We start from the raw sequence: 25,501 nt of genomic DNA on the forward strand, positions 1-25,501 counted from the left end.
CCTAATCAACTGCCACTGAAAGAGGAGAAGAAAAAACCCACAAGTGAAAAAGTTGATGCTAACCCCCCATTATTCCCAAAGCTTTCCTCCAAGAATAATGAGAGATGTCACCTTCAGACACGCACCCTGCCTTGTGCCCAGGTCCCGGGTGCAAGGCTGCCCGAGATGATGCAGTGAAAGGGTGAGCCACACATCACTCCCACCAAAACCAGAGGTACAGCAAAAACCCATTCCCAAAGGAAAACCCCTTTTAATGAAGTTTTCCAAGGCAAGAACACCAATTCTTTGGTTTCCCTTCCACAGGATACATTTAAACACCCAAAACATCCATCGCACCTTTGCCAGCATCACCACGAGCATGGGGCATGGCAGCAGTGAGGCGTGTGGGTATGAATTCAGGGCTGGGCAGCAGCCCCAAAACAGCCTCTATGTGCCTGGGACCCCCCATGACTCAGGGCGGCTGAAGGGGCTTGGTGGGATGGAGACCCAAGGAGGCAGGAGAACCTTCGGGGACCAGCAGCAAGGGCAGACCCCACTTGTCCTCAGCCCTGGGGAGCAGTAACGAAACATCAGGAAAGGCTGACATGCTCAGGACATAATTTTAGCTCCAATAATAGCTCTAACCATGCACGGCACATGCCATGGCAGAGCTTCAAGCCCACACCTGCTTGTGCCAGCATCTCAAACTGCTAATGCCCCAATGGAGCTCCTTGTACCTGTGTTTCCACCCAGGATGCTCACAACCAAGAAAACCCCATCTCAATGCTTTTTACAGGAGGGAAAAGCAGTTCCCTCCTGGCTGGGTCCCCTCCTCGTGCTGCCTCCCCTTCTGCCGGCTGGCAGCAGGGCTGTCAAATGCCGTGACGTTTCCTGCACTTCTGGGATTTTTTTCATCCTTCAGCATCTGTTCCTTTTGCCATTTTCTTCTATTTTTGCAGGCAATAGCTGCAGCAGCAAGGAGATGGCTCGAGGGGGAAGCTAGCAGTCCTAAATTTAACAGTTATCCTATGAAGCCTGGCTCATCCGTGACAAATTTAGTGCCAAGTCCCTTGAACAGCCATAAAACCAGCCACGTGTGGAGACCTGCCCTGCAGCATCCGGATGAATCCCCCAGGGCAGCCCCGAGCTCAGGGCATCCCAGATGGCTTTTGTGTGGGCAGATGCCCAGGGTGGGTGAGAAGGTGCCCATGGTCAGTCACTATGTGGCACTGGGTAAATCAAATGCAATTTTCTAGAGGAATTAAAAAATGTAACCAAATAAGGGAAATCATGTTGTTGGAAGAAAATAAACATAGGAAAAAAAAATATTCTGCTGCTTCTCAGTGAAAACTGGTGACTTCACTGTGATGGATGAATAATCTGAAAAATATCAAAACTTCAAAACTTATTTCAAGACAAATTCAATGCTCTGCTTAGTACCAGCACAAATTCTGGGGTGTCACAGTGGTAGAGAAGCAAAAGACAGAGATGCCGGTGGGGACTATGTGCTGACACGTGGGGTTTGATGTGGGGACAGGGGCTGGAGGAGATGGCTTGGCCTCACTGAGCCCCTCAGCCTGCCTCTGGGCAGGGCCTGGTGAAGTGAAAACTAACAATGTGGTGAAATGACTTGAGACCATCTCTAGGGCAGGGGGGATAAGGGAATCATCATCTCCTCTTCAGTTGCCAGTAGAGTTTCTTCAGGCACATCAAAAAACCTTCTCTGGTTCTTCTCACAGGGCCAGGCTGGTGCACAGCCCCATGCTGCCTGCACAGAGAAGAGTTTCCCCCCCAGTTTCCCATGGGAAGCTGCTGGCACTGCAGCTCAGCAGCCTGCACCCACCACCCACTCTGGAGGGGAAGATGCACCCACCACCCATCACTCCCCTCCCACAGCCATCACCTCCACCACTCACCGGCAGCCCCGGTGGTCCTGGCAGCCCCGGTGGTCCCGGCTTCGCATGACCCTGCTGCCTGCGTGTCACCGGTGAGATGGGGTGCCCTGAGCGGGCAGCACCATTCCCGAGCCCTGGGACAGCAGGGCTGGCTGCTACTGGAGGATGCTCCAGGACACCCACCGCTGACCCCGTCCCCAGGGGACCTCTGGGAACATTTCCTTTGGGGGCAGCTGCCTGATGCACCGATGGGGAGACCTTGGCGAAGGTGGCAGGCACGTCCAGGTCAGCGATGGCATCGCCGGGTTTGCCGTGTGACAGCCGTCGGCGGCTGCCCGCATCACCCGTCAGCTTCTCTGTGGTGACGTTCTCCTCCCGGGGGTCGGAGGCACGCTCCTTCTTGGCTGCTCTGTGTGTTTTGATGGAGGGTCCTGGGTGGACAAAAGCACCATCAGATACCCAGGCGTCACAATGTTGTGCAGGAAAACCAGAGGTAACTATGACTATGAACTCACCAGAGCTACCAGCGACCCACGGGCTGCTCCTGCTGAGCCCTGGCCTGCCAGGGCCAGTGATTTTATTATAGGTGGAGTTCAACAGCTCAAAGTCTTCATCCTCAATAGAAAGGCTCCCCTCCTCCTCCTCAGCAGATGGCATCTCGGTAGCAGAGAGCGATGTCAGGGAGCTCCCATCGGGTTGGAGGTTGAGGGTCTCCTGGGTGTTGTCCCACGTCCAAGGTGGCCCCAGGCTCAGATCTGAATTGGTGAGTCTGGAGTCCTGAAAAGGAAGAAAGGAAAAAATGAAATTTGAAGTTTTCACTTCCTTCCTCACACCCACGCCCCCTTCCCTGTTCAACACACTCGTGCTTCTTAATTTCCCACATGCATGAACGCTGCTGTGGGGGATGAAGCAGCTCATGGCTTGCAAGTCCCAGGCAGGAGCCCCTGAGCTCCAGGGCAGCTCGTCAGCAACAGGCAGGTCAGTTCAGCCACTACAAAATAAAACTGGTGCTCGACAAGGGACACGAGCCAGTTGTTGGCGTGGGTCACGCTAACATGAACCTCCTTCTCACAGTCCCACCGCACTGAGCCCCCCACGCAATTTTCTGTGCTGGAGAGGCACCGAGAGAAGAGCCCACAGCCTAACGACAGAAACCCAAGCTTGAGAGCAATTACTAAAACAATTAAAGCAAATGTATAGAGTTACATGGGGGATCAGCCTGCCCCTTCAGCCTTTGATTTTGCTGCTTCTGCCTTATTTCGAGGCTCCTGGTGGTCTCGGGGCAATGGTACGGGCAGGTCAGAGGGGAGCTCGCAGCCCCCACCACACATCTTCCCAATCCAGCAGCTGCAATAGTGCTGCTGGCAAAGCTCCGAGGGTTGGGAAGGGAAGGCAGGCACCAGCCCAGGTGGAGGAGCCTCCTGGCTGCTTGTGGCAAATTAATTTAAGGCAGTGGCTTGCCAGGAATTCATTCTGTCTTCAGCTACCGTGTTAAACGGCTCCCTCAGGATGGTGCAGGTCACGATGCCTCTTTCAGCCCTACAACCACCAGCGGAGCCTAGGCACCACCCATGGGTGGAGGAGAACTGCCATGTTGCTAGAAACATCTACGCTCAAGGCAAAAGCACTGAATGTAGAAAAGGAGTTAAATTCTAGAGTTACCTGCATTTAAAACACACATCAGCTTTACATTACACACCAGTGTAAGTGTCTTAAGACTGGGCTTGCACACCGAGCCACACAGACAGAGACCCAGGGCTGGGTTGGCTGGTGGGTATGAAGGACCTTCGCCTCTCCTGGACCAGCTGGCAGCACTTCCATGCCCACCACCCCTAGCTCAGAGCTTGCTCCGCGCTCCACTGAGCTCCACAGGGCACAGACAACCTGGCCCATGGCACCAAGAAGAGCTGGGTGAGAGCTCAGCCCTGGCTGGTGGCTCCTTGGGGCTGGTGCCATGCAGCTGATGAAGAGATAGTCTGCAAGAAGTCACTAGAGGGAGATGCAGGCCCATGCTTGTCTTGCGGGGCTGTAGAAGGGGAGCAGAGAGGTACAAGGAGGTAAGGAGCATCCTTCCCATCATCCTTCCCATCCTATCTTCTGTTGATTGAACCCATTACTTGGCTCTAATTCTGCTCTGCACCACAGACCCAAGGTGTATGCCTGCCTGGCAGCACTAACGTGGAGCTGCATGAACAACAAGTAGGAAACCCAACAATTCCACTGCCAGAAGTGATGATTCTGCAAGTGAGGATCCAATGGTACCAGTGGGTCGGGGGAGGTGGCTCTGGTCAACCCCACTTCTGGAGGGTTCTGGGAGGCAGAGGAGCTCCAAAGTCAGCAGGAGCTGCTGAAGCCTTTGCTCTGCTGCTGGATGCCATGCCATCAGGCTGGAGATTTCCAACCTCTTCCCATTCCAAGTGGGGAGGAAAAGCAAACATCTTCATTTTTCAATTTTCAAATGTCAGGTTTGAAGAGTTTCTTTTTAAAACAGTCAAAATGCTTTGCTCTCAGTTGACAAAAACTTTTTTGGGCGGTCCTGGCTTTGTTTGTTATATAGAATTTGTTATAATTTACTTTGATGTCAAGCTTTCATGCACAAGCAATTTTATAAACTAAACCTCATTTCAAGACAGAAAAAAATATGTTGACTTTTTTTTGTTTAAATATCAAAATGAAGTATTTTGACAACTGTTTTCCCCCTCCAAAATCCACCCCAGACAGAGTCTTTCCCCACAAGAAGTTCTAACAAGGGCAAATCAGTATCCTCCTAAAAAGTGAGCAGTGCCAATAACTACTGCTGATGCCAGCCAAGGACACAACCCCTGGACACCTTCACCCAGCAGTCTATACTAAAGAACGGTGTCTATAGTAGGTGCTAAGTAGGCAAGTGGCAACCCAGTGCCAAGGAGGAATGGTTGAGAAAGGTCAGGATGAGGCAAGAAAAGACAGAAAGCAAAGGAAAGAGAGATAGCAAGTGGGAAAGCAAAGACCAGAGGTGACTAGCCAGCTCCTCTTTCTCCAGAGACCTCTAACAGGGACCTATGGTCCTGCCTTGCAGGCTGGGAAAACCACTGGATGCAACTGAAGGGTAAAACACATAAAACAAGAGAGAAGGGAGAAGCAATTTAGAAAAGGCAAGCCTCATTCATCTCCAGCCAGCTCCCTTCAGCCAGCTTTAGCAGTTAGATGCTCTCAGATTTTCCCTTGGGCACTTCCCAGCCCACCGGCTCAACCTCCAGGCGAGCTTGTTATCATTGCAGCCCTGAAGAGCAAAAGAAGATAAACACTGTGTTTCCTGAACAGCACCCAGTGTCTGGGTAAAATTCAAGGAGATGGAGGAAAGTAAGGGGCAAAAGCTCTGCACAAAGTCATCAGAGCAAAGCACCTGAAGGGGACAGGCTGCAATGAAGCTGTTTTCATCAAGAGAAATGCTAATGTACAATGAACAAGCCTGCAGAGTCTGGAACAAATTAAAACATGCTGCCAATTAAATCACAGCGGTTTTGCTGCCTTTGAGGTGGAAGGAAATCAGGCTTCAAGTGGTGAGAGCAGGGAAGCAGCCAGTGCTGCTCATCCGCAGGATGGGCAGGCTGGACCTGGAGCATCACGGCAAGCTCTTGAGTGTGGCCAGCTGGCACGTCCCTGCCCTCATCCAAGCATCCTGGCCAGCCTGTGCCCTTTGCTTAGAGCCACAGGGGCCTGGGCAGTGGCTGGTAGCAGTCGGTCTGAGGAAGCAATTGCAAGCTGGGCAAAGCTCACCACATGGACACACTCTGCACTGCATTAAAATGGCACCGGATTTTTTAAAGAAATTTTTTGGTGCTAGAGTGGTTTTTCAGGCAGACCAGGGAGCTGCATGGACCCTACCGTGCAGTTCACAGAGCACAGTGCTGAATGGGGGACTGCTGGGAACAGGACCTAGGGCAGGACAAGCCCTTGCCCTGCTGCCCTTAGATCAGCATCAGAAACTCCACCCAGAACGTAGCACCTTTCCAGCTGAAGACCCTGTGGTTTTGCTTAAGCCATTCAGAAACGTTAGTGAACAACCAAAGAAAGAACATTCCTCCCCTGTGACAGCATACAACACAGCCCAGAGAGCAAACCAGTACCGCCCCGCCAGCCATGTTCTCCTCTAACCCACCGCACACCTGCAGGCCCACCTTTCTCCTGGAAGTAAGAAAACCAGAGCCATCAGCTCATCAAACCCTCAGGCTTTTTTTTTGGAACCCCAAAGCTGCTGGAATAGGGGTTGAAGCCATGCAGCATGTGGGGAGGGTGAGGACAGAGCTGCCAGGCATCAGCTTGACCCACTGCCAGGTCCGACTCGCAGCCCCCCGCGGCAGTCCAGGCTCTCGGGACAAGGCAGGAGCCTTTGGTGCTTTCCCATCGCGCACGTTGTTCCTTCCCTCTCCTTGCACGTGAGTCCAAGGCTAAACAGGGCTGTGAAACTGGAGCTGAGGAAAGGCAGAAACCTGCCCTTGCTATGATGGGCTTTCTTCCTCTATCTCCATTTTACAGCCCTTTTTTACACAGCATAGTAATTTTCTTTTTTTTTTTTTCCCTTCCTACACAGCACGACCAGCCACCGGGGAGAGGGAGCTCCAAGGGATTAATGACGGCTTGTATGAAAAGCAGACACTATTCACCCGGGCTAGCCCCTATGTAGCCACACCGCCCGGCTGATGCAGAGACCATCAGCACCCTGGATTAAATTAGTCTTCCCAAATATATCAGAATCAATGAATTCAATTACATGAGGATAAAACCCTTCAGAGGCTCCTTCAAAGTAACATATAAGCCAGATTTCAAACCCAGTTAAGAGTCCCCCTCTCATTAGCTTTAACTAACTTGGTTTGTGGTCCTGTTTCTGTTTAAGCAGGATGACTGTGAGCTGGCGGCGGTCAGTAAGGAGCTATAACATACAGACTCTAAACCAGCACTTTTTTATTTTTTTTTATTTATTTTTTTTTTAACTAATACGCCTTAGAAAAAAACCCTAGTTTATTTTACAAAGTCCTTTCAAGCAAGAAATCAAACAGAGCGCTGCAGAAAAAGCATTCTGGCTAAAACTTGACTCCATCATTTGTACATCTTTAAAACGATTCAGCTGTTAATTATGAGCAACCACATTCCCTGCAAGGTCACCTTCGCAGGGAGGATGTGAGAGGAACCGAAGGGCAACCCAAGGGACCTGCAGGCAGCTGGTTCAGCCTCCTCAGCCCAGCCGAGCACTGCAGGGCTGACTCCTTACCAACCCCCAGCAAGGAGACCCTTCCCACCTTGGGAAGGGAAGCACAGAGCATGGGGCAGACCTGGAGACTCTGCAGACCCACAAAGTGCCCTCAGCTCTACCCACAACCCTCTCACCAGACCCACAAAGCCCGTGCTTGGCCACAGATACCACTGCCGTTCACCTCCCCAGCACCCGGCTCCTGTGGCTTGTCCAGGAGAAGATTCTGGGTAGTCTAAGATGCTAATTGCTCCTATTAATGCACTATAATTAGCAGCCACTAGCTCACTTTCCTCCCTGAACAATGCAGTCCACAGCCTGCATAATTTGTCAGCAAACCACGGCAAAACTGGCGGCAGCTCCATACCACACACTCCAACATCTGGCCAGCAAACATATTTAGCATTATTTGTAAACCTCCAACTCCAACAGCTGGGACTCTGGAGAAAAGCATCTGAAACATGAAAGGGGCTAAAAATTCATCTCAGAGGGAGGCAGAGGAAGTTTATCTCCCCATCCTCCTCATGGCACAAATTGGCTTGGAGGCGAGGACCAGGCGTTAGATGCTCCTCCATGAGCCTCTTCCTGCAGCCGTGCACGGTAATTAAACCCTCTGCAATCCCAGCTGCATGATTCAATTTTGGGCTTGGCGCATAGTAAATCCAACAAGAAACAAGAGCTGGAGGGGGCAGGGACTTGGCCTATTTCTAAGTTCCAATTAAAATAGTTTTACAAAGGGACTTTTTCCTCGTTAGCTTTGGGGTTTGCTATTTCTAGGCGTATTTTGTAGCAGGGGTGCAGACGACCTCTTCAGCCACCCCCCTCAAAGAAAAGTTCTTGGCTTTTTATTTTGTAACCAGACTTTTCATCCGTGAACAGACCTGCAACAATGCAGGACATTAAGAAATGGCTTTTCAATGTGACAGTGAAAGTATTTCAATTGAGATGGAACAAAAAGCAGTGCTGAACCTTGTCTCAGGCTGCTGTGACCTGGGTACCAGGATCTGCCGTGACCTGGGTACCAGGATCTGCCGTGACCTGGGTACCAGGATCTGCTGCAAGGTCCCATCTCCCGCAGCACCTAAGCCACCCAAAGATGCAGGAAACTCCGTAACAGGCATTTTCTTCCTTTATTTAATGAGGCACCAACATCTTCTGGGGGAAAATAGGGGCTTTTCACTTCCAAGCTCCACCTTTGAGACCATGGACATCACCACCATCTCCCAACCTAAATCCCCAAGCAGGGCACGCAGCTCCAGCTGAGCCAAGCCAGAACCCACCAAGACCTGGGGTTGCAGGAGAGTCACTGGCTTCACAACAGCCCCACTCCCACCCGGAGCTTCCTTCTAGCCAAGGCCTTTCCTAATCACTAACAGCAGCCCAAGGAAATAAAAGTGCCCAACAGAGCCATAAAAGGGAGGATTCAGGCACTAGATCAAAGCACTGGCCCAGGGAGCTGGGGGCAGAAGCAGCTGAAGGTTTTCCCCTCCGCAGGGATTCACCTGTTCCACAAAGGACAAGGATGGACAAGTTCAAGGCATAAGCTGCTATGGGAAGAGAAAAACCTTGCCGGATGATTTGACATTCCCTGCTCACAGGCAGAAGAGGTCGCACGGAGAGCCAGCTGCGCACATCCATCTCTAAAACAAGCACCAAGGTACAACATCCAGGTGTTTACTGCACATCTTCAGGGTGAGCAGTGGCCAGCCCTGGTCCCAGGGCCCACTGGCCGCAAGGTGCCAGCAGGTTTTCCAGGGCATCTTCTCATCTGCAGCACTGGCTGCTGCCATGGAGACTGGGCTCAGGTTTCTATGGGCTGCCATGTGAATGCCTGTAGCAAGAAAGCTCTTAAAATCAATGGGCTGTTACACGGAGTCTTTTTAAGTTTGCTGTTAAGTTGCTAACAAAACTGAGAAGCCCCTGACACCTAGATGTGCCTTGAAACCCCAGGCAAAGAGGCTGCAAGGGTCCCATCGAACCCATTAAAATGAATCAGCAGAGGCATCGCTCCTCTCAGGAAACCAGAGAGGAGGTTTCTCAACACCCTTCCTTCACCCCATCACACACCACCCATAGCAGACACCCTCACACTGTCCCCCCCAGAAATGCTGGCATGTGCTTGTAAAACTAGATGATCTTTAAGGTCCTTTCCAACCCAAACTACCCAATGATTCCATAATAACCGAGCCTGCCCTGACATCACCTGTCATCCTGCAAGCCATGCCTCCACCCCAGCCTCATTTCGCTGGAAGGAGGGTTTGCCCAAGGTCTGGAGCCTGCATCCATGCAGGTACTCATGAGCATCACCAATGGCTAGACTCAATTTTAAAAGTCTTTTCCAATCTGAATGATTCCATGGTCTTCCCTGCCCCGCTGTGGTGGTGTGACCAGTGCTTTGCAGACCTGCAAAGTCTGAGGAGCCACTTTGGAGAGAACCGTAACAGACCCGTTCCTCATTTATACATCCCAGACAAGCTCCTAAGAGGAGGACAAATGTCAGCAGGGATACACAACCCCCGGGTGACTATCGCCACAGGAGAACAGCTCCCTTGAGGGGAGCAAGGTGAATATTTATCCTCTGTGCAGCAGTCCCTGGCAGGGATAAAATCCACAACCATTTCCTCATGAGCTGAAATAAAGATTTCAGGTTTTTCTTCCAAAAATCAAATTTCAAAGTAGTGTGGTTTTGATGCTGCATTTTTGTTGCTTTCAGGGGTTTTCCGATTAAAAATAGTCTTGAAATATAGCTTTAATGGTGGGAAAAAAAAAAATCAAAGCACTTCAGCTTTCCAACTTGACCTGTATTTCTCCTGGTTGAAGACCAGTTTTGATCCAAAGTGTTAATTTCCTTAAACACATTTTGCAACAAATCAAACCAGAGTATTGAAAAGTTTCAGCTACAGCCACCTGTAAGAGAATTTAGTGTCTCATTGTGTACACCTTAAAGAGGGAAATTAATGAATGACATCAGCACCTTTCTGCTCCCATAGGGCATCACGGGGGGCTGGAGGCTCAAGCCCATGAAGCCCATGGGTATCAACAGCCAGAAACAATGGGACAGGCAGAGGACAACGGGAGACCTGGCTTGAAAAGATGCTGGAGACTCTGCCTCATGAGGACAACTCCACAAAGCCAAAGATTTAAAAGCAAGTTCTTCACAGGAAAGTCACCTGTGGATAAGACATCTAGGCACAGCTGGCAGATGGCATCGGGTGAGGAAGAGTATGGTGGGAAGCCAGGGCTTACAGCCCAAGTTCTGATCCCAATTTCCTAAAACACCGGGTTTAAGTGTTATTGCCAGCAGATGCCCAGGTCTTATTCACTGCCGGCTGTGAGGCACTGCAGGGCAGGAGCTGAGGCGTTCAGGTACTCGGGTAAAGGCAGCACAGAAGGAATCCATAGGATGCACACCAGCCAGGGATGCCGACTCCCAGTGGGAAGCCGGGATCCAGCCCTGGCAGCCTGCACTAACACAGTCCTGAATTCCAACACATTGCAGACAAACATTTTTTAATTCAGCTTCACTGTCCGACATGGGAAAGGTCCATCCTGCAAACTCCCATCTGGCGAGCTCAGGGGAAAGGGCTCTCCAAGCTGAGAGTTACTGGTCTCTTAGGCACAAGTCGTCATGACTGAATTAGATCCGTTCTGTGTAAACAGAACCAAAAGCCAAAATCAATAGCGTACGTGTTTGCTCCTTCAAATAGGCCAAATTTAGAGAAGAACCAGCTGAGAAAGACAAATTGGGAACTGCTTTAAAGAGCTCGGGAGTCATCCAAAGCCTGAGAGTTGAGGCAGAAGGCATGTGGGTTTAAAACCCCCAGAAACTGGACTTGGGAAGGTGGGAATGAGCAGAAACTGAAAGTGACCATTAAGGATAGTAAAGCAGAAGAAAAAAAGGAATTGGCCTGTGATAAGCAATATGGAGTTTATGATTTGTAGAAAATCAACTTGGACAAGGAAAGTAAAGACAGGAGAAATCGCTGACCCAGCCATCCCCAGTGCCAGCACGGGGTCCCCATCGCAACCCCCTGCCACGTGGAAGCAGCCAAACCCGCAGCGGCGCGGGGAGCAGGAGCTGCCGCCTCTGTCTATGTCTCACAAAAGCCAGATGACATAACCAGAAGACAACGAGATACTTTCTAGTCCAGAAGGGACAAGGAGGAGGGGTTTCTCAATCTTGCCCCAAGAATTCAAACTAAAAAGCATTCAAATAGCAGCAGGCTCTCGCGAACACGAGCACTGATTTTTCAATGTGGCTCAGAAAGCTGGGGAAGCTCCAGGGGACCGGGAAAAGGCTTTATATTGTGCCAGGGGGGGGAGAAAAAAAGAAAAAAAAAGGAAAAAAAAAAGAAAAAAAGAAAAAATGCAAACAGGAGGCCTTGAGTCATTACAGACCTCTTCCCTCAAGCCAAGCCCAAGAAAAATAATACAGCAACTAATATGGGGCTCATTAATAAAGAAACCACAGATAATTAATGCCATGGTTTTAAAGGAGTAGCCATGTAACTAACTCTGTATCTTGCCTGAGGAGATTAAGAGTGTTTTGTTGACAAAGATGTAACGTTGATGTAATGATCCCAGACTTCTGCAGGGCTTTTTTTCCCAGCTAGTACGGTTTGATACCACGATCCAAAAACTCAACTGACTTTCTAAATGGCAAACAGGTTAAAACCCAGCTTGGAGCATCTCTGCCTACAGAAGCCCAGACAACCAGCATAACATGCTGCCCTAGTTTTCAGCTAGGTCAAGCTAGGTGATGTGTATTTTCAAAGCTTAGTGTCTCCTCTCAGGAAACACGTTTTTGTTGGCTAGAAGAGGCTTCTATCCAACACACAAAGGTACAATATGATTTACAATCTCAAGATCAGAGAAAGACAGTTTTAAACTCTTTTTCCAGCACATTCTAGCATCAAGCCCCTGGAAGAAGCTCAGTCATGGGGAAGTTGAAAATCAAGGTTGGACTTCTTACTAAGCAAGCTTCACTGATTTGAAGGAGGAATACTTGCCAGGAAATCCTATGGGCGGCGTTCAGCAGCAGATCAGGCCAGATGTAATTCTGCCTTTGGATCTGCAGCATCCACAGCAGGGGTCTGGGGAAGGGAATCCCCTCCTGGTGCTCAGCTTGGCGTTGCCCTTGCTTCCCGGGGGAGGTGCACAGGGCTGCAGCCCCCAGCTAAGGCATTGCACGGTCCTTCTCCAGTTGCTTTGGGCCAGGAGTGCAGCAGACATCTGCTCCATCAAAACTGGAATAGCTCCCCACAGCAAACCCCTCCCCCATCACTACTTCGTATAACCAAGGGCAGAAATTTTTGCTCACAAGTTTCATACGGTACCTGGGTGCTGGATTTTGGAACTGAATATGTTGTAAGCCTAAATAATATACCAGATTAATTATTTCCTTTTGGAAGTCCATGTGAGATGCCTTAGCAGTGCCCTGTTTTCACAGGGGGATGTTTGGGGCTCGCTAGCATCCTACCCAGGCACCCTGAAGCAACCCAAAAGCCTGAAGAGCCCTGCAAGCATCACATCCCAGGGTCACATCCAGACTGGAACAACTCTGCAGGACTCCCCATGCTCCCTGCCACGCTCTCAAACAGCACAAGCGCCTCTCCTCCTCCAAAAAAAAAAAAAGAGCAAAAATAGTTTCTGAAGCAACCCTGGGGCAGAGCACAGCCCTGCTGCCATTGCACGCAGGAGACGCAGCTGCCCCGAGCAAGTGGCCACCAACCTGCAGCAGGGCACCAGGCACTGCTGGGAGGTGCAATGCCCCGTGAAGTTGCTTGAGAAGGAGCAGAGAAGCTGCCGATCAAACCAAGCCCTTGCTGCAATACTTCTGGCATATGGCAAGCCATAAAAGCCAGCAAGGGCACAAAAACCTGAACTAAGGCAGAAGGTCAAATCATAAAATGTGGAGGAGTAGCTGCAATTCTCGCTAGAGGATGCCTCATGGCTTGGTAAGGTGGAATAGCACTTTATTTTTTTAATCACGGAGAAATCTCGGAAGTAGCTTGAACTGTCCAGATAATGAAACCTGTCAAATTTTGTGTCTTTGGAAATCAGTGAGATTTAGGCTTTATTTGACTTTTGGTTGAATGGCTTTAGGATCGCAGATCAAATTGCTTTGGAAAAAGCCATTAAGTTTAGTAATCACCTCAGCCCTCTTGCTCACATTTAGTACAGGCAGACAAAGAGAAGATAAAAGGTAGAAGTGGCTCAATACCATCCAGGTCTCAAAGACTGCTCATAAATTACAAACCATCCCTCAAAAAAAAAACCAAAAAAAACCCAAACCAAAAAAAAAAATGGACCAGACTACGATTCAGGTATAATTTAGGCTTCCAGTAACAAACAACTAAGCAATTGCCTTCATCCACTTACATCTTTCTCCACCATCACCCTAGCCCTCCACAATTATTTAGCTCTAATTAGCAGTTAAGAAATTCACCAATATACTAATTTACTTCTAAATGAACAAAGGCACAGTACAAAGTATAGCTGTGGATCATCCCTGCAGCAGAGCTGATCTGCTCTTCATTATTTTCAAACTGTAACACGTTAGTAGTGCATTTTTTTCTTTTAATAAATCCAAATGTCAGAGATCCCGAGGCGCCTCTGGTCCTGATTAAGTGCTTGAAAAATAAACTTGTCCCAAATCCAGAATATTGTTAGTCTTCCCCTGTAGACCCATGAATGTCACCACTTTTCTTTTTACGGCAACATCTCACCAATTCACACCAGTTGCTGGGAGAACCGCTGGCAGCGAGGTCAGCTGGCAAATGAGCATCAGATGGGGGAGCACATCCTAAAGAGGATCCATCAGGACCTGAGAAGTGGTTGCAGGGAGGCAGAGACCACCTTTCAGACATGCTCAGGAAGAGTCATTTTGCCATCTCAGCTCATTATCATCATCACAAACCCAACCCATAAGCACCCTCATCAGCAAAGCAGCAGGATGCCTGCTGCTGCAATGCTTGTGCCATGATTAAGCCCCGGAGCAGATGATACGAACCCAGCTGCAAAAGACCACTTGGCCATACATGAAGCATAGCTCGCATGAAGGAGTTAGCAAGGTGCAGCCAGACAGTTTAAATCAGGCATGAGAACAGAGGCTATCCCCAAACAGTTAACAGCAATGCCTGGGAGAGCGAAGGGAACACAGAAAGGACTCTGTACTGCTCAGCCACACATACAAAAAAATCTCAGTTTACATTCGCTGGCAGATTTCCCCCTCAGGACACCTGTTTGCATGAACTTGAACAGCAAACCTTGGCTAGAAATCCCCAATAAAGCAGAAACATAAAGGGCTTGCAGCCTGCCCCACTGAGAGCGATCACCCATCTCCCCGATGCACAGAGAGAAGCCTGGAGCAACGCACCAAGCTCCTGCTGGGTGAGAGCAGCTCGGAGGGGAAGGTGGCAGCCCCCAGCACCATGAGCACCAGTGGGACTCTGGAGCAGCTATCCCTCTCCCACCAGCAGGCTCCCCAAGGAACCAGGCCAAGGAAGCATGATGCTTTGCAACCCCCAGAACCACAGCTGCCTGCGCCCACTGCAGAGCTTCAAGCCCTTCCCGCCACCTCAAGGATGGCGAGCAGCAGCAGCAAGCCCTCCCCAGGCCGGCGCCATGTCCCATGTAGGCAGAAGCAGCAGTCACCCAGCCTCCTGCTTTTTCCTGTCCCATGGTGAGACCTGCCACCCCACTAACCTCGCTGCTTCCTTCCCTCCAAGCCACCCCAGCCACAGCCAGGCTCGCGGGCAGACCCACCGACACCTCCGTGCGTGCAGTGCCCTGACCCAGCTCATCACCACCTTCACCGAGCCACCCCTCTTAGGCTCAGTGCAAATGCTCAGGAAGGTCACCTGAAGTCACCTTGGCTTCCACCAGCTCCCAGACACGTCGAGTTACATTCAAACCATTAAAGAGCGAGATTGCAATAAAGCCAATAATAACTAGTAGCTTTGCCTGGGTATTTTGCCTTTGTACCCGATTGCTCCTTAGAGCAACTTGTTTCCCCAGGAGACATTCTGGTGATGAGACATACTGGAGGGGCACAGGGAGAGAGGGTCCCTGCACATACCTCCCACAGCAATGCAGGAGTCATACCTGAAGAGACGAGTCCTGAATTTCATTGGTTTCCTTGGGCACCTGGACAGATGGAGAAAGAAAGAGGAAAAATATCACTGCCCAAGGACCTCCACTGACTTAAGCACGTGCTTTTTGTTGGCTTCAGGATTGAAGGGCACGCTGCCTGTGACGGCACAGGAGACATCCAGGGAAAGCACAGCGGGAACCAGCCATTCATTGTGACATGAGGGAACAGCTTTTGATTAAACCTCTGAGGTGTTTGGGTGACTTTTACAGTTTCTTTTCGTTTTGAAGCTGATCAGTCTTAAAGCAGGCCCGCAAGAGGTGGGAGCTGGTGTGAGGTGGGGCACAATTATCCTGTGCGTTCCCACTGACAGTCAACTTACTGATGGTTAAAATAAAACTTTCTCTCTGCTGGGTAAGCCACGGGAGCCGGTCAGGTGAGTGCTCCACACCTACAGAGCACAGGAGATTAGATATTGAGAGCAGGTTAAGAGGAGCCCACCACCTTACACTATCAGAAGTCACATCTTGTAGCTTTTGGTTTGTGGGGTTTTGTCCTTCTTCGCTCTAGGGAGTAAGTCCAACTTTTGTCGGAGCTACAGCTAGTACCTAAGGCCTGTCAGCATGAGAAATGCCAGGTAACATTTTGGGGCTGACCATGGGTGACACTTGCTGGGAACTCAAACACACCAGTCTCCTTAGAGCAGGCAGCCAGTGTGGCCTGCTCTGCGTCACATACTTTGCCTTCTCCACATTTACTCCCTGGCAAAGCCAGCTCCTATTCAATCCCTTATGATCCAGGCTTTTCTTGAAATCCTCCTCTTAAAACAGTAAATACAGAGGTTGATGCAGCCCATCCTGGGGAATGGGGCAGTTACTGCAGGGCTGCCCCAGGGGCAGGGAGAGGCAGGGGCAGCAGCACCAGCTGGGTGTCACCGCTCCCACTTCGCTGCCTGGGTGTGCTGGCACCAGGATCCCGCAGGAAGGAAACACTGGGCAGGATCCAGACAGGGCAGATGCCCCATCCGACACCCAGTTCCCTCCCTTGACACTGCCCGTCCTCAGCAGCTGGCCCAGCTCCTCACCAAACCATCAGAAAAGGGTATTACACTCCAGAGGTTTGTGCCAAACTGACGATAGGTGCTTGCCCCTTCAGCAAGCCCTTCCCAGGCAGCTACAAAACCCTTCTGGGTACCTGGTCTAGAGAGATGAGGTGTCTCCCTGGGCCACCTCCAGCTCCTGATGAAAGACTGGGTGGGGTGCTCCATGGGGATTTACTATGTGATCTGGGGGGTTTTGGCACAAACATATTTCTTGGAAAATGGCTGAACACTGTAATAAATGTTAAATCCACAAAACTTCTGTTTTCCAGCAATGCTCACAAAACAGAGGAGACCACCTTTGAAAGGATGATGCACCAAAGGGTGCAGTGCAGCCATCTTGCTGGGAGTGAGCAAGAATTTCAAAGTGATGTACAATTATTGAGTACAGCTTTTGGCCTCTTCCTAAAGTGAAGCTCCAGCTGCAGTATTACTCAATAGCTACTCAAAACTTTCTTGTGTTAAACACATAAGCACATACACCCCCCTAGCCTTTCTTTGGCTCAGAAACTCTCCTTTTAACTCTCCCTTTGCACCAAACCCATCTATGACCTGGAAGGAGGGTTTGGATGGTGAATGAAGAACCACCCCATGTGCTGGCCACCATCACCTCCTTGCACCTCAACTCAACTGGAGACCCAAGTACTTCCAGGCTGCGTGGATGTCCTGGGCTGGTCCTTTCATTTGAACCATGTTACACCAAAGAGGACCAGCAACCCCCAGATTTGTCAGCTGCCCTCAGTCACACCTCTGGCCAGGCTGGTGAAAGGTCCCATGGGGAAGCGAAGCGGTTGAGGTTGAAGAAGTGTGTGCACGTTGAGTTGTAGCTGTGGCAGTGCTCGCCAGCGGCTGCTGGGTCTCCCATCACAAAGGTCAGTTGCTGTAGAGCACCCTGGGGAGGAAAACACAGAAACCATCGTTTACCCTCATGCTTCCTCCAGAGGAGAGGGAAAGGTCTCGGTGCATGCCTCCATCCTTTCATAGCCAGGGACTTCTTTACAGGATGATTTAGTGATCAGCATTCACTGCTCATCTTCAAAAGCTAGATGCAAAGATCCCGGGAGCAAAGGCTAAGAGCCAGCAATGTACAAGCTATCCTTGAATTACATAACAGTGAGGATTCAAGAAGCGCTAAGCACACTGCAGGATCAGGCCCTTACTATTCCCCTCTAAGGGAGCATCCTGCCCTGACCCAGCCTGAGCAGTACCTGGTGCAGAGGCAGCACTGAAAGGGACCCTTGCAACGCAGGGCACTTGCATTGCCCTGGCCCAAAAGCAAGCACTATGCACAATGCAAAGCCTTTGCAAAGCTCACCCTCCCCAACCGGGAAAATAAATGGTGTGTTTTAGGAAGAGAAGGCAATGGATTCCTTCAGAGGGAGTTGCAACCTCACTTCATGCAGCTAGAGCAGACCACGTCCTCAAAGGCAGCCTTGCCAGGTCTGCCCAAGCTCTCACCTTAAAGGGGATCTCGAAGGACTCGATGAGGCCTCCAATGATGACCAGCCCTTCAGTGTTCACTCCCATCCCGAAATAACTGGACCAGCTCACTCTGTCCACCAGCCGACAGTCCACATGCAACTCCAGCCTCTCCAAGGAGATGCTGAGAGCAACTTGGTGCCAGCACCCGTCACCAAGAAAGGAAACTGGGAACCTGCATGTCCCAGAGGGGAGAGGGAAGAGGCACAACATGAAACAGGTCCCACACCTTGTGCAGGACTAGGCTTTGCCCTTACTAGCTCCGAGGGTCCCTGATACATCCATCCTTAGTGCAGAGGTAAAGGACAATACTAGAGAAATCAGGACCACCTTATTGTCACAAGTAAGCACCACCACTTCTCCTCCAGCATGGGAATGCTATCTCTATCCAATGGATCTGGGCAGGTCTACAACCAGTTGAGGTGTCTGGGAAATTATCGGTATTTGTGTCTCTTACCACTTGATTTACCTCCAGGTATTTGAGTCTTGTTGTTCTTTGCTTTGTTTCCCAGATCTGCACCATTTTGTCAGAGTGGAGTTAGGCAGCAACTACCTGTGCAGTCACACCACCAGGTCTGAGGGACTTGGTTGTCACCTGGGTGGGGGGACATGACCTTGACTCAACTGAGGTGGGGTCAGAGCATCACTGCTCAAAGCCCGTAGTGGGAAACCTTAACTCTGGCCCTCAGAGTAGAAAAGGAAGCATGAAAAGGCAGAAAAAAAGCACCTGAGCTGGAACTTACTCATAGTGTCTCCTCCTCGTGGTGACAAATACCAAGGCGTAGGGGTTAATCCTGATCTGGAAGAGCACATGGCTTCGATGGCTAAGGATGGTCACGAGGCTGGTGTCCTCCTTCAGTGAGTACCTGAGCTTCATCAGTACACTCAGCTCATCTGCAAACCTAGCAGAAAGAAGTGATGTATGGTATCTTGCAGCAGCTGCTACACCACCATGAACTAACTGCCCTCTTAGGCCAGGAAAAAAAAAAAAAAAAAAAAAAAAGGAGCCACAGCACAAATGAACTCAGTGAGAACAAAAAATAAAAAAAACAAGAGCAAACAATCATTCAGATTGTAAGGTCAGGTACTCAAAAAGAAGCGGTGAGGCCAAAATTAGCATTGCCCGTATAACCTTAACACATCCCTCTCAGGTGCAATCTCAGCACGTGATTTCCCATGGGAGTCTTGCCCTGCCCACTGCTGAGGTTGGATGGGAACCCTGTTACAAGCAGCTTTTCAATGCTGCCTTCTCTCACCATGTCCTGTGTCCTTGCCCACAGCAAGCTACAGCCGTGTATCAAGTGTGGCAATGTCCCAGCCCGGTCTATGCCGCCATAGACCAGCACCTTGGCATCAGGCAATGCTGATAGATGTGGCTGTGCTGTCCCTTCCTCCCTCCAATTATGTGCTGGAGCAGAGAGGTCTTCCTGGTGGAACACCAAGAAAACACATTCCTGGAAAGGGTCAGTCAAGCACTGTGCCCATGTGTCTTGCCTGCACACAACCAAGGCAGATGAAAGAGAGGGAAGAAGCACTGAGCTCCTGAGAGCACAGAGTGGATGTGTTATCTTTGTGCCGTTATGGAACGGGGTCATAAAGCAACCCCTCAAACCAAGCATGCATGGGATGATCAGCACCCCAGCCCCTGAAGGCAGCCTACCTGTCCCCAAACGCCTCCCTTGTAGGGATGTTGAGGGTAGCGTACTGCCCAATCTCCAGGATGCTGCAGTTGGCTTCATCATAGCCAAAGGAAACATTGCTGAGGTCCTGCGCATGGGAAGTAATTTTGTCCAGCAAGTTAACTTCATCTGCATTGGGGGAGAAGAAAGAGATGCTCAGTAGCTGAGAGACCTTCCCTACAGGGCTCTGCTCTCTTTATTCTTCCTATTAAACAACAGACAAAACCCCCAGGAAGAAGAGAATGCAATTTGGGCAAATTAAAATAATTCACAAAATCAGTAAGGTCAGACCAAAACAAACACTCAGATAACCTCAGGAGCAGCCAGGTGATTTTTGGAACAGAATACATGTTGAGAAGTCAGTGTCCTAGAGACACGAAAGGCCATTGCTACCTTTATGACAATACAGTTGGGATGCTCAGGACTTTAAAGCAGAGCTGGGGACACAAATGTCCTAAAACACAAGTCCTGGATCATCTGGGTATAGAAAATTCTGCTCAGTCCTTTCCCAAGCTTCCTTGTTGAAGTTTGCCTGATTTCAAAAGAAGTAGACCAGGAGCAGGATGCAGTTACCGTGTCCCTCACTGGGGCAGGTGGCCCAGCCAGACCACAGGGCACTCCCCTCTGCCCCAAGCAGGGTTCATTGCTGTGTCAGGGCCAGGAGCTGTGCATCATCCAGCGGGTGAAGGGCCCACTTTGAGAATTACATTGTGAACAAGCAAGATGGTTTGAATTGGGCAAAAGCCCCTGGTCTGGGCTATCTGGCAGCAGCTCCGTCACTTCAGTCTCATGAGGGGCTTTTAACTCCCTTGGTGAATAAAAGACATTCCCCTTCCAAGTTCATGCTGTAACTAAAGAATCCTTCAACTACAGAAATACCTGAATAAACGTTTGTTTGAAATTACAAGGTCTCTTGTTCCCCTCCATTAGTGAAAAAAAAAAAAAAAAATAAAAATCACAGGCATCTGGCTCTACCTGGACACACCATTTCTACCTCAGAGCCACCTGCAGCCAGGTCCCTCCTTTCTTGTCATCCCTTTATGCTGCTGGGCGGTGTGGCAATAACCCTGCCACCTGCAAGGCGTGGGGATGAGGGACCAACCAAGAGCAGCACCCCATGGGTCCAGACTTGCCAGAAGGGTCTCGGTCACTCTGGATCCACAGTCCCTGCACTGGGAGGGCCTAGACAATCCCACTTGATGACTTGTCACCAGGAATCCTGCCAGTACCATCAGCACTAGTGTCTGCCATCACTTGGGAGGCAGCCAGCCTCTGCATTCACTCCAGTCCCCACTGCTGATGAGGCGCGAGATTTATTTGAGGGCAGATGAACAGCCTCAGGCGTGCTGCAGCCCGACAGGAGATATACACACCGTATAGATCCGCTGCTCTGGAAAATAACAAGTCAGCTGAGCAGAAAGCTGCTTTGATCCAGTTCAGACACTAACATATCAGGCCTGCCACTGTCTCCTCAGATTTTGCAAGGGAAAGACCAGTGTGCTGGGAAGGAGGGGAGCGGATGGGGTCCTGCAGGAGATGCAGCCATTTATGGTGATTTGGGATTTCAGCTGGTATTTCCCCAGCTCCCCACAAGGTCACAGCATCTACATGTTCCCAGGCAACCCTCAGCTCAGCAACGTGAACGTGCATCAGCCTTCAGCAGCAGGAACATTGCAAAAACAGTACCAAGCCACGGGGTGCAGGGCTGAGCCCCTCAGACTTGAACAGTCATAAATCCTGAAACAGTACCCAGCTGGCAGAGCTATCAGAGTGGCAAGTGATGTGTATGCACAGCGTGGGGAATGAATCTGAGACCAAACACCGCTGATGGAGGGGAAAAAAATATCAGGGATGTTTGTCCCTTCTCATTCCCAGGCAAGTTTTGGGAGGTTATCTCCCAGCTGCTGACACCAGCGGATGTGCCAAGACCCGCACGCTCCATCTCGGGGGGCTGCAGCCCTCATCACTCATCAGCTTTGCTGGTGATTACAGGCAGACAAGTGTGAATTCAGTGGATTCTATCAGGTGAAGTGCCTTCCTCCACAGGCTGCGGCTGGGGACTTAGTACCAGAAATAACATGTTTGCATGGAAGCTTTCCTGGGCAGAGTATGGCTTTAACACACGACTTGGGCGTTTGCTGAAAGTTAAAGTCATGGTCCACAACAACATATGCATCTAGGGTTAAAGTTAAGCATGTGCTTGGTGCTTTCCTAAATAAAATAGCAGAGACTTCTCTCCCCAAGGCCAAAGAACTGGAAGGTAGCAAGAGAGCGATCACAGGGGCAGGGCTACACCAGCAGGTTTAAACAGCCAGCGTTGATGTTCTCCTCCGGACCCCTCACCAGCCCCAGGAAAAAAATATGGCATGAAAGAAAAACAGAATTATGTTGAAACTGATGAGATCTCTTAATGCTCAGGCAGGAAGCACAACCCGTCACAGCCAAGGGAGCAGCTGTGCACTGTGCAGGGCACCAGCACACATCGTGCTTATTAGCCCAAGGGAGAGACAGGCTGTTCCCACTGCATGCCCAGAGCAACCCCAGCTCTGACACAGGAGCTACACACTGCTGCAGCCTCCCCCATGACAGCCGTCAGAGCCTGAATGTCTCTGATGGAAGGATTTAGTCATGTTCCCGTCCCTGTGAGCACCCCTCCACAGGGTTGCATGCACGCTGGGAATGGCAGCGTGAGAGCTGAGCTGAGCACAGCCCCTGCATGATGCCCGCAGTTCAGAGGGTGATGCCAGACCTCTACTGGAGACAAGCAAGGGCAATGGAATGGCAACAGGTCATTTCAATCCCCAGAGAAGATCAGCATTTAAACCCTGGGGATCAGCTGCATGGTTATACTCTGGGCAGATCAGCCATGCAAACCCCAGTCTTTTCTCCCTCACTTCCCCCCTGAGCCAAAAGAGAAGTGTTGAAATAAAAAATGATGTTTCTCTGAGACACCAGTCCTCACGCAGAGCTGGGGAAGCTGGAAAGCAGATGCCCTTCTCCCACTTTACCAGCTCCAGACTGCAGCTCTTCCACATGCATGGCTTTTTCTCCTCCCTCCCTGTTCTCCAGAAGCAGCCTTCCATGTATTATTTGAGCCACATCTGGCTAGTGTCTGTGCCATTGGGATAAGCCAGTGGGGCCTCAGAAGCCCGTGCTGCACGAGCCAGCAAAGCATCAGATTGGATTGATCTACAAACACTTTGAAGAGCATCTTGTTGCGGTAGCTGAGGCTCGTGGCACCATGCTCTCATGCTGGGGCAGAAGCTGACGCACAGCAAGGTTGTTTCCAACACTGGATTTAGTGCTTCAACCAGCTTCACCACCCAAGCTTTTGTTTGCAACTTCTCTCCAGGATTAACCAAGGGTCAACTCTCCATCCTGACATTGGTGGGTTTCTGGTTGTTTCAAGAAATGTCACAGATTAAATTTCAAAGCAGGTTTCTTTTCTCTCTTTGCCTTAACCTCTGGGAGCAGATGTGCTGCTTCTCAAGGACATGGATTACCTGTGGAAACAATTCTCAGCTGCAGAGTCTGAGTCACCAGCTATCAGAGATCAGGGTCACAGTCTTTCTGGGAACAGATTAATCCCAGACAGGTGGATGCAAGGATGCAGCGAGCGCAGTCACTGCAGTAGCCAGTCAGGGACAGGATGGACTGTATAATCAATATGGTAATTGTATTCCTTTACAAAAGATCATGTTTTCTCATGAGCTTTCAGCCTTCCTAGGGGCTCAGGTGCCTTATCCCCACGGGTATGCACCCCGCTGCCATGCTTCACAGCCAGGCTTCCCCATCCCCTTCCAGTGGCCATCAGTGGGCAGCTATGCTCACAAACACTCTACCACTGCTGTGCAACCTTCACTACCAGCATGCTCCTACCTCCACCCTGGCAGCAATGCTGCCCAGGACCCCGGAGACAGGGCTCACCCCAAGATGTGCACAGTCCAGCTGTGTTTGCACTGGACTCTAGGCTTGGGTTCTTCTTCGCCCATCTGCAGAAATGCCAGCCAAGACTGCCTGCAGTGCACGTTTAGCAGGCCACACCAGCATCTTTGCTATTCAACCTCAAACCAAAAGCTTGCAGAATGGCTCTTTCTACGCTGGAAAAGAGATTCCTGGAGTTCAACAGCTGCTGCCAAATTCAGCTTGCCTCTGGGCTCCTAAAGCAGCGCAGGAATCTTCCCAGGCAGCCCAGTGCCAGGGAGACTTGTGCATGGGCCAACCTCAGCAAGGGCAAGCACCGGCCACCGGAGCCAGAGCCAAGAACGTGGCATCACAAGCTGAAGTTAACCCCAAGCTGAGGTTAACCAGCGGCCATCAGGGTGCCAAGCATATTTTCACAGAAATGCTTCCAAGGATGGGGAGCACAGCAAAGGGGGATGCCTGTAACTAGCTGTTAGAGATACACCACAGAGCTATTCAGTCACATGCCACGAACTCATTGAGATGCTTGGTGTGGTGACAGGAGGTCCCTGCCTCCAAGAGCCCAGAAACCGTACCAAGAGTAACAGCCATCCCGACCTTGTGGTAAACCTGACCTGACCACAGTAAAAACTGCGGCTGTCCCAGCAATCCTAAGCTCAGGCTAAAAGAGAAAACCAGCAGAGTTTTTGCAAAGCTCAACAAGAGAAGGTGCATGCTCTAGTTTTCAGCAGCATGCCCTGGACAATCATTACTTTGGTCTGAGCACACTGGTGCACTTTAAGAGACACTATTTAAAAAACTATGACTTCTTGTTTGCTTCCTTTGTAAAAAAGTTAAATGGTGAATAAATAAAAAAAGAATTGTGCATCCCTTTTTCAAAATGAAGTCACTTAGAAAAAGACACAGAAAGAGGGATTAAAGACTTTACCCCACCACTCTGAGAAATTATAAACAAATTCCAGCTCAAATATAAAGCACCCAGAAAGCACCAGCATTTCTAGGACAAAGGAGAAATGAAGGCAGAGGGCTCTGCGTATGCCCCTCACTGTTTGGTGCTAGGGACTTTGCCAACATACCTGCATCACACCATAAGCTCAATGTTTTCAATACAGGGTTTTCCTGCCCTCGTCAGTCTTTTGGCCCCACGCAGAGTTAAAATTCCCAAGGAACAATAGGATTACCAGGAAACACAGAAAATGCCCTGGTCAGACTGGGGGCGCAGAGGGCAACGCCAAAGGTAAATCCGTCCTCCGAGGAGGAGGGTAGGTGCATAGGGAATCTTGCAGAGCTGGATTTGGGTTACCCTGCAAGGCCAACTGGGAAGACAGCTGGTGTGCATGGCCCCACCAGCCTGGCCTGGGCAGGGGAGAGGGGAGGTGGCAGGCAGCACCAAGGGCCAGGTGCTCCCCAGGGGCTGGTGAGCCAGGGGACCCCTGACGGGCAGTGCCTTGCCAACAAACACAGTCCCAATGGTGGTGAACACACCAGGCAGAGCCAGGCACTGATAACGGGGTCTACAGGCAGCCCCAGGCAGAGCTAGCCATAAGCCAGGGCCAGGGTCCCCCAGGGAGCACAGCACAAAGGGAGACACAGCAGGTGCAAAGTCCATCCAACAGATAGACATAGAACAACAAGCATACAAGGGGTCCTACCAAGAGACAAGCTACACCCAGCATAGGTCCATGGTCTGTCCAGGAGGCAAAGCCAGAGGCAAGGCGAGAAGCAAGCACCCCACACCGTACCTGAGGGGAAAGCTAGGGGCACAGGGCTGAGCTTAAAGTGGCTCCAGGGATAAGGGTGTGGGTGGAGGTCCCAGGTGAGGCTGGTCAGGGCCATTTATGCCCATTAGTGTTCTCATGGACCAGATAGGGTTTGGTAGCAGTTCTCCACCATCCCATCCGGATGGAAGGTATTCCTTGGGAGAGTATCCCAGGTTGCAAATGTAGAAAAGTGACCATCTGTGCTCTCCTCTGGCTTGTACACAGATATGGAGCTTATACTCGGCTTTACGTTCTCCCCAAAGGAGGGAAATGAGGCACAAGGCAATGACATTAAACAACATAAAACATAACTGGAGCCCTGGGAGAACTGGTTACAGGGTCTGTCAGACTGAGTCACTTCCCC

At 50.4% G+C, this 25,501-nt stretch overlaps 1 protein-coding gene across 1 annotated transcript in view; it reads right to left on the minus strand.

The window, feature by feature from the left end:
• The window catches only part of LOC119154087 (collagen alpha-1(I) chain-like), a 90,512-nt gene that overhangs the window by 36,076 nt on the left and 28,935 nt on the right, over positions 1–25,501 (minus strand). Inside the window, 7 exon segments of the mRNA XM_037401257.1 lie at positions 1,896–2,305; positions 2,390–2,651; positions 15,211–15,252; positions 17,044–17,187; positions 17,754–17,949; positions 18,518–18,676; positions 19,435–19,582. Coding sequence (XP_037257154.1) covers positions 1,896–2,305; positions 2,390–2,651; positions 15,211–15,252; positions 17,044–17,187; positions 17,754–17,949; positions 18,518–18,676; positions 19,435–19,582 — 1,361 coding nt within the window.

Source organism: Falco rusticolus, chromosome 9 (genome assembly GCF_015220075.1).
Source record: "Falco rusticolus isolate bFalRus1 chromosome 9, bFalRus1.pri, whole genome shotgun sequence".
NCBI classification, from domain to species: domain Eukaryota; kingdom Metazoa; phylum Chordata; class Aves; order Falconiformes; family Falconidae; genus Falco; species Falco rusticolus.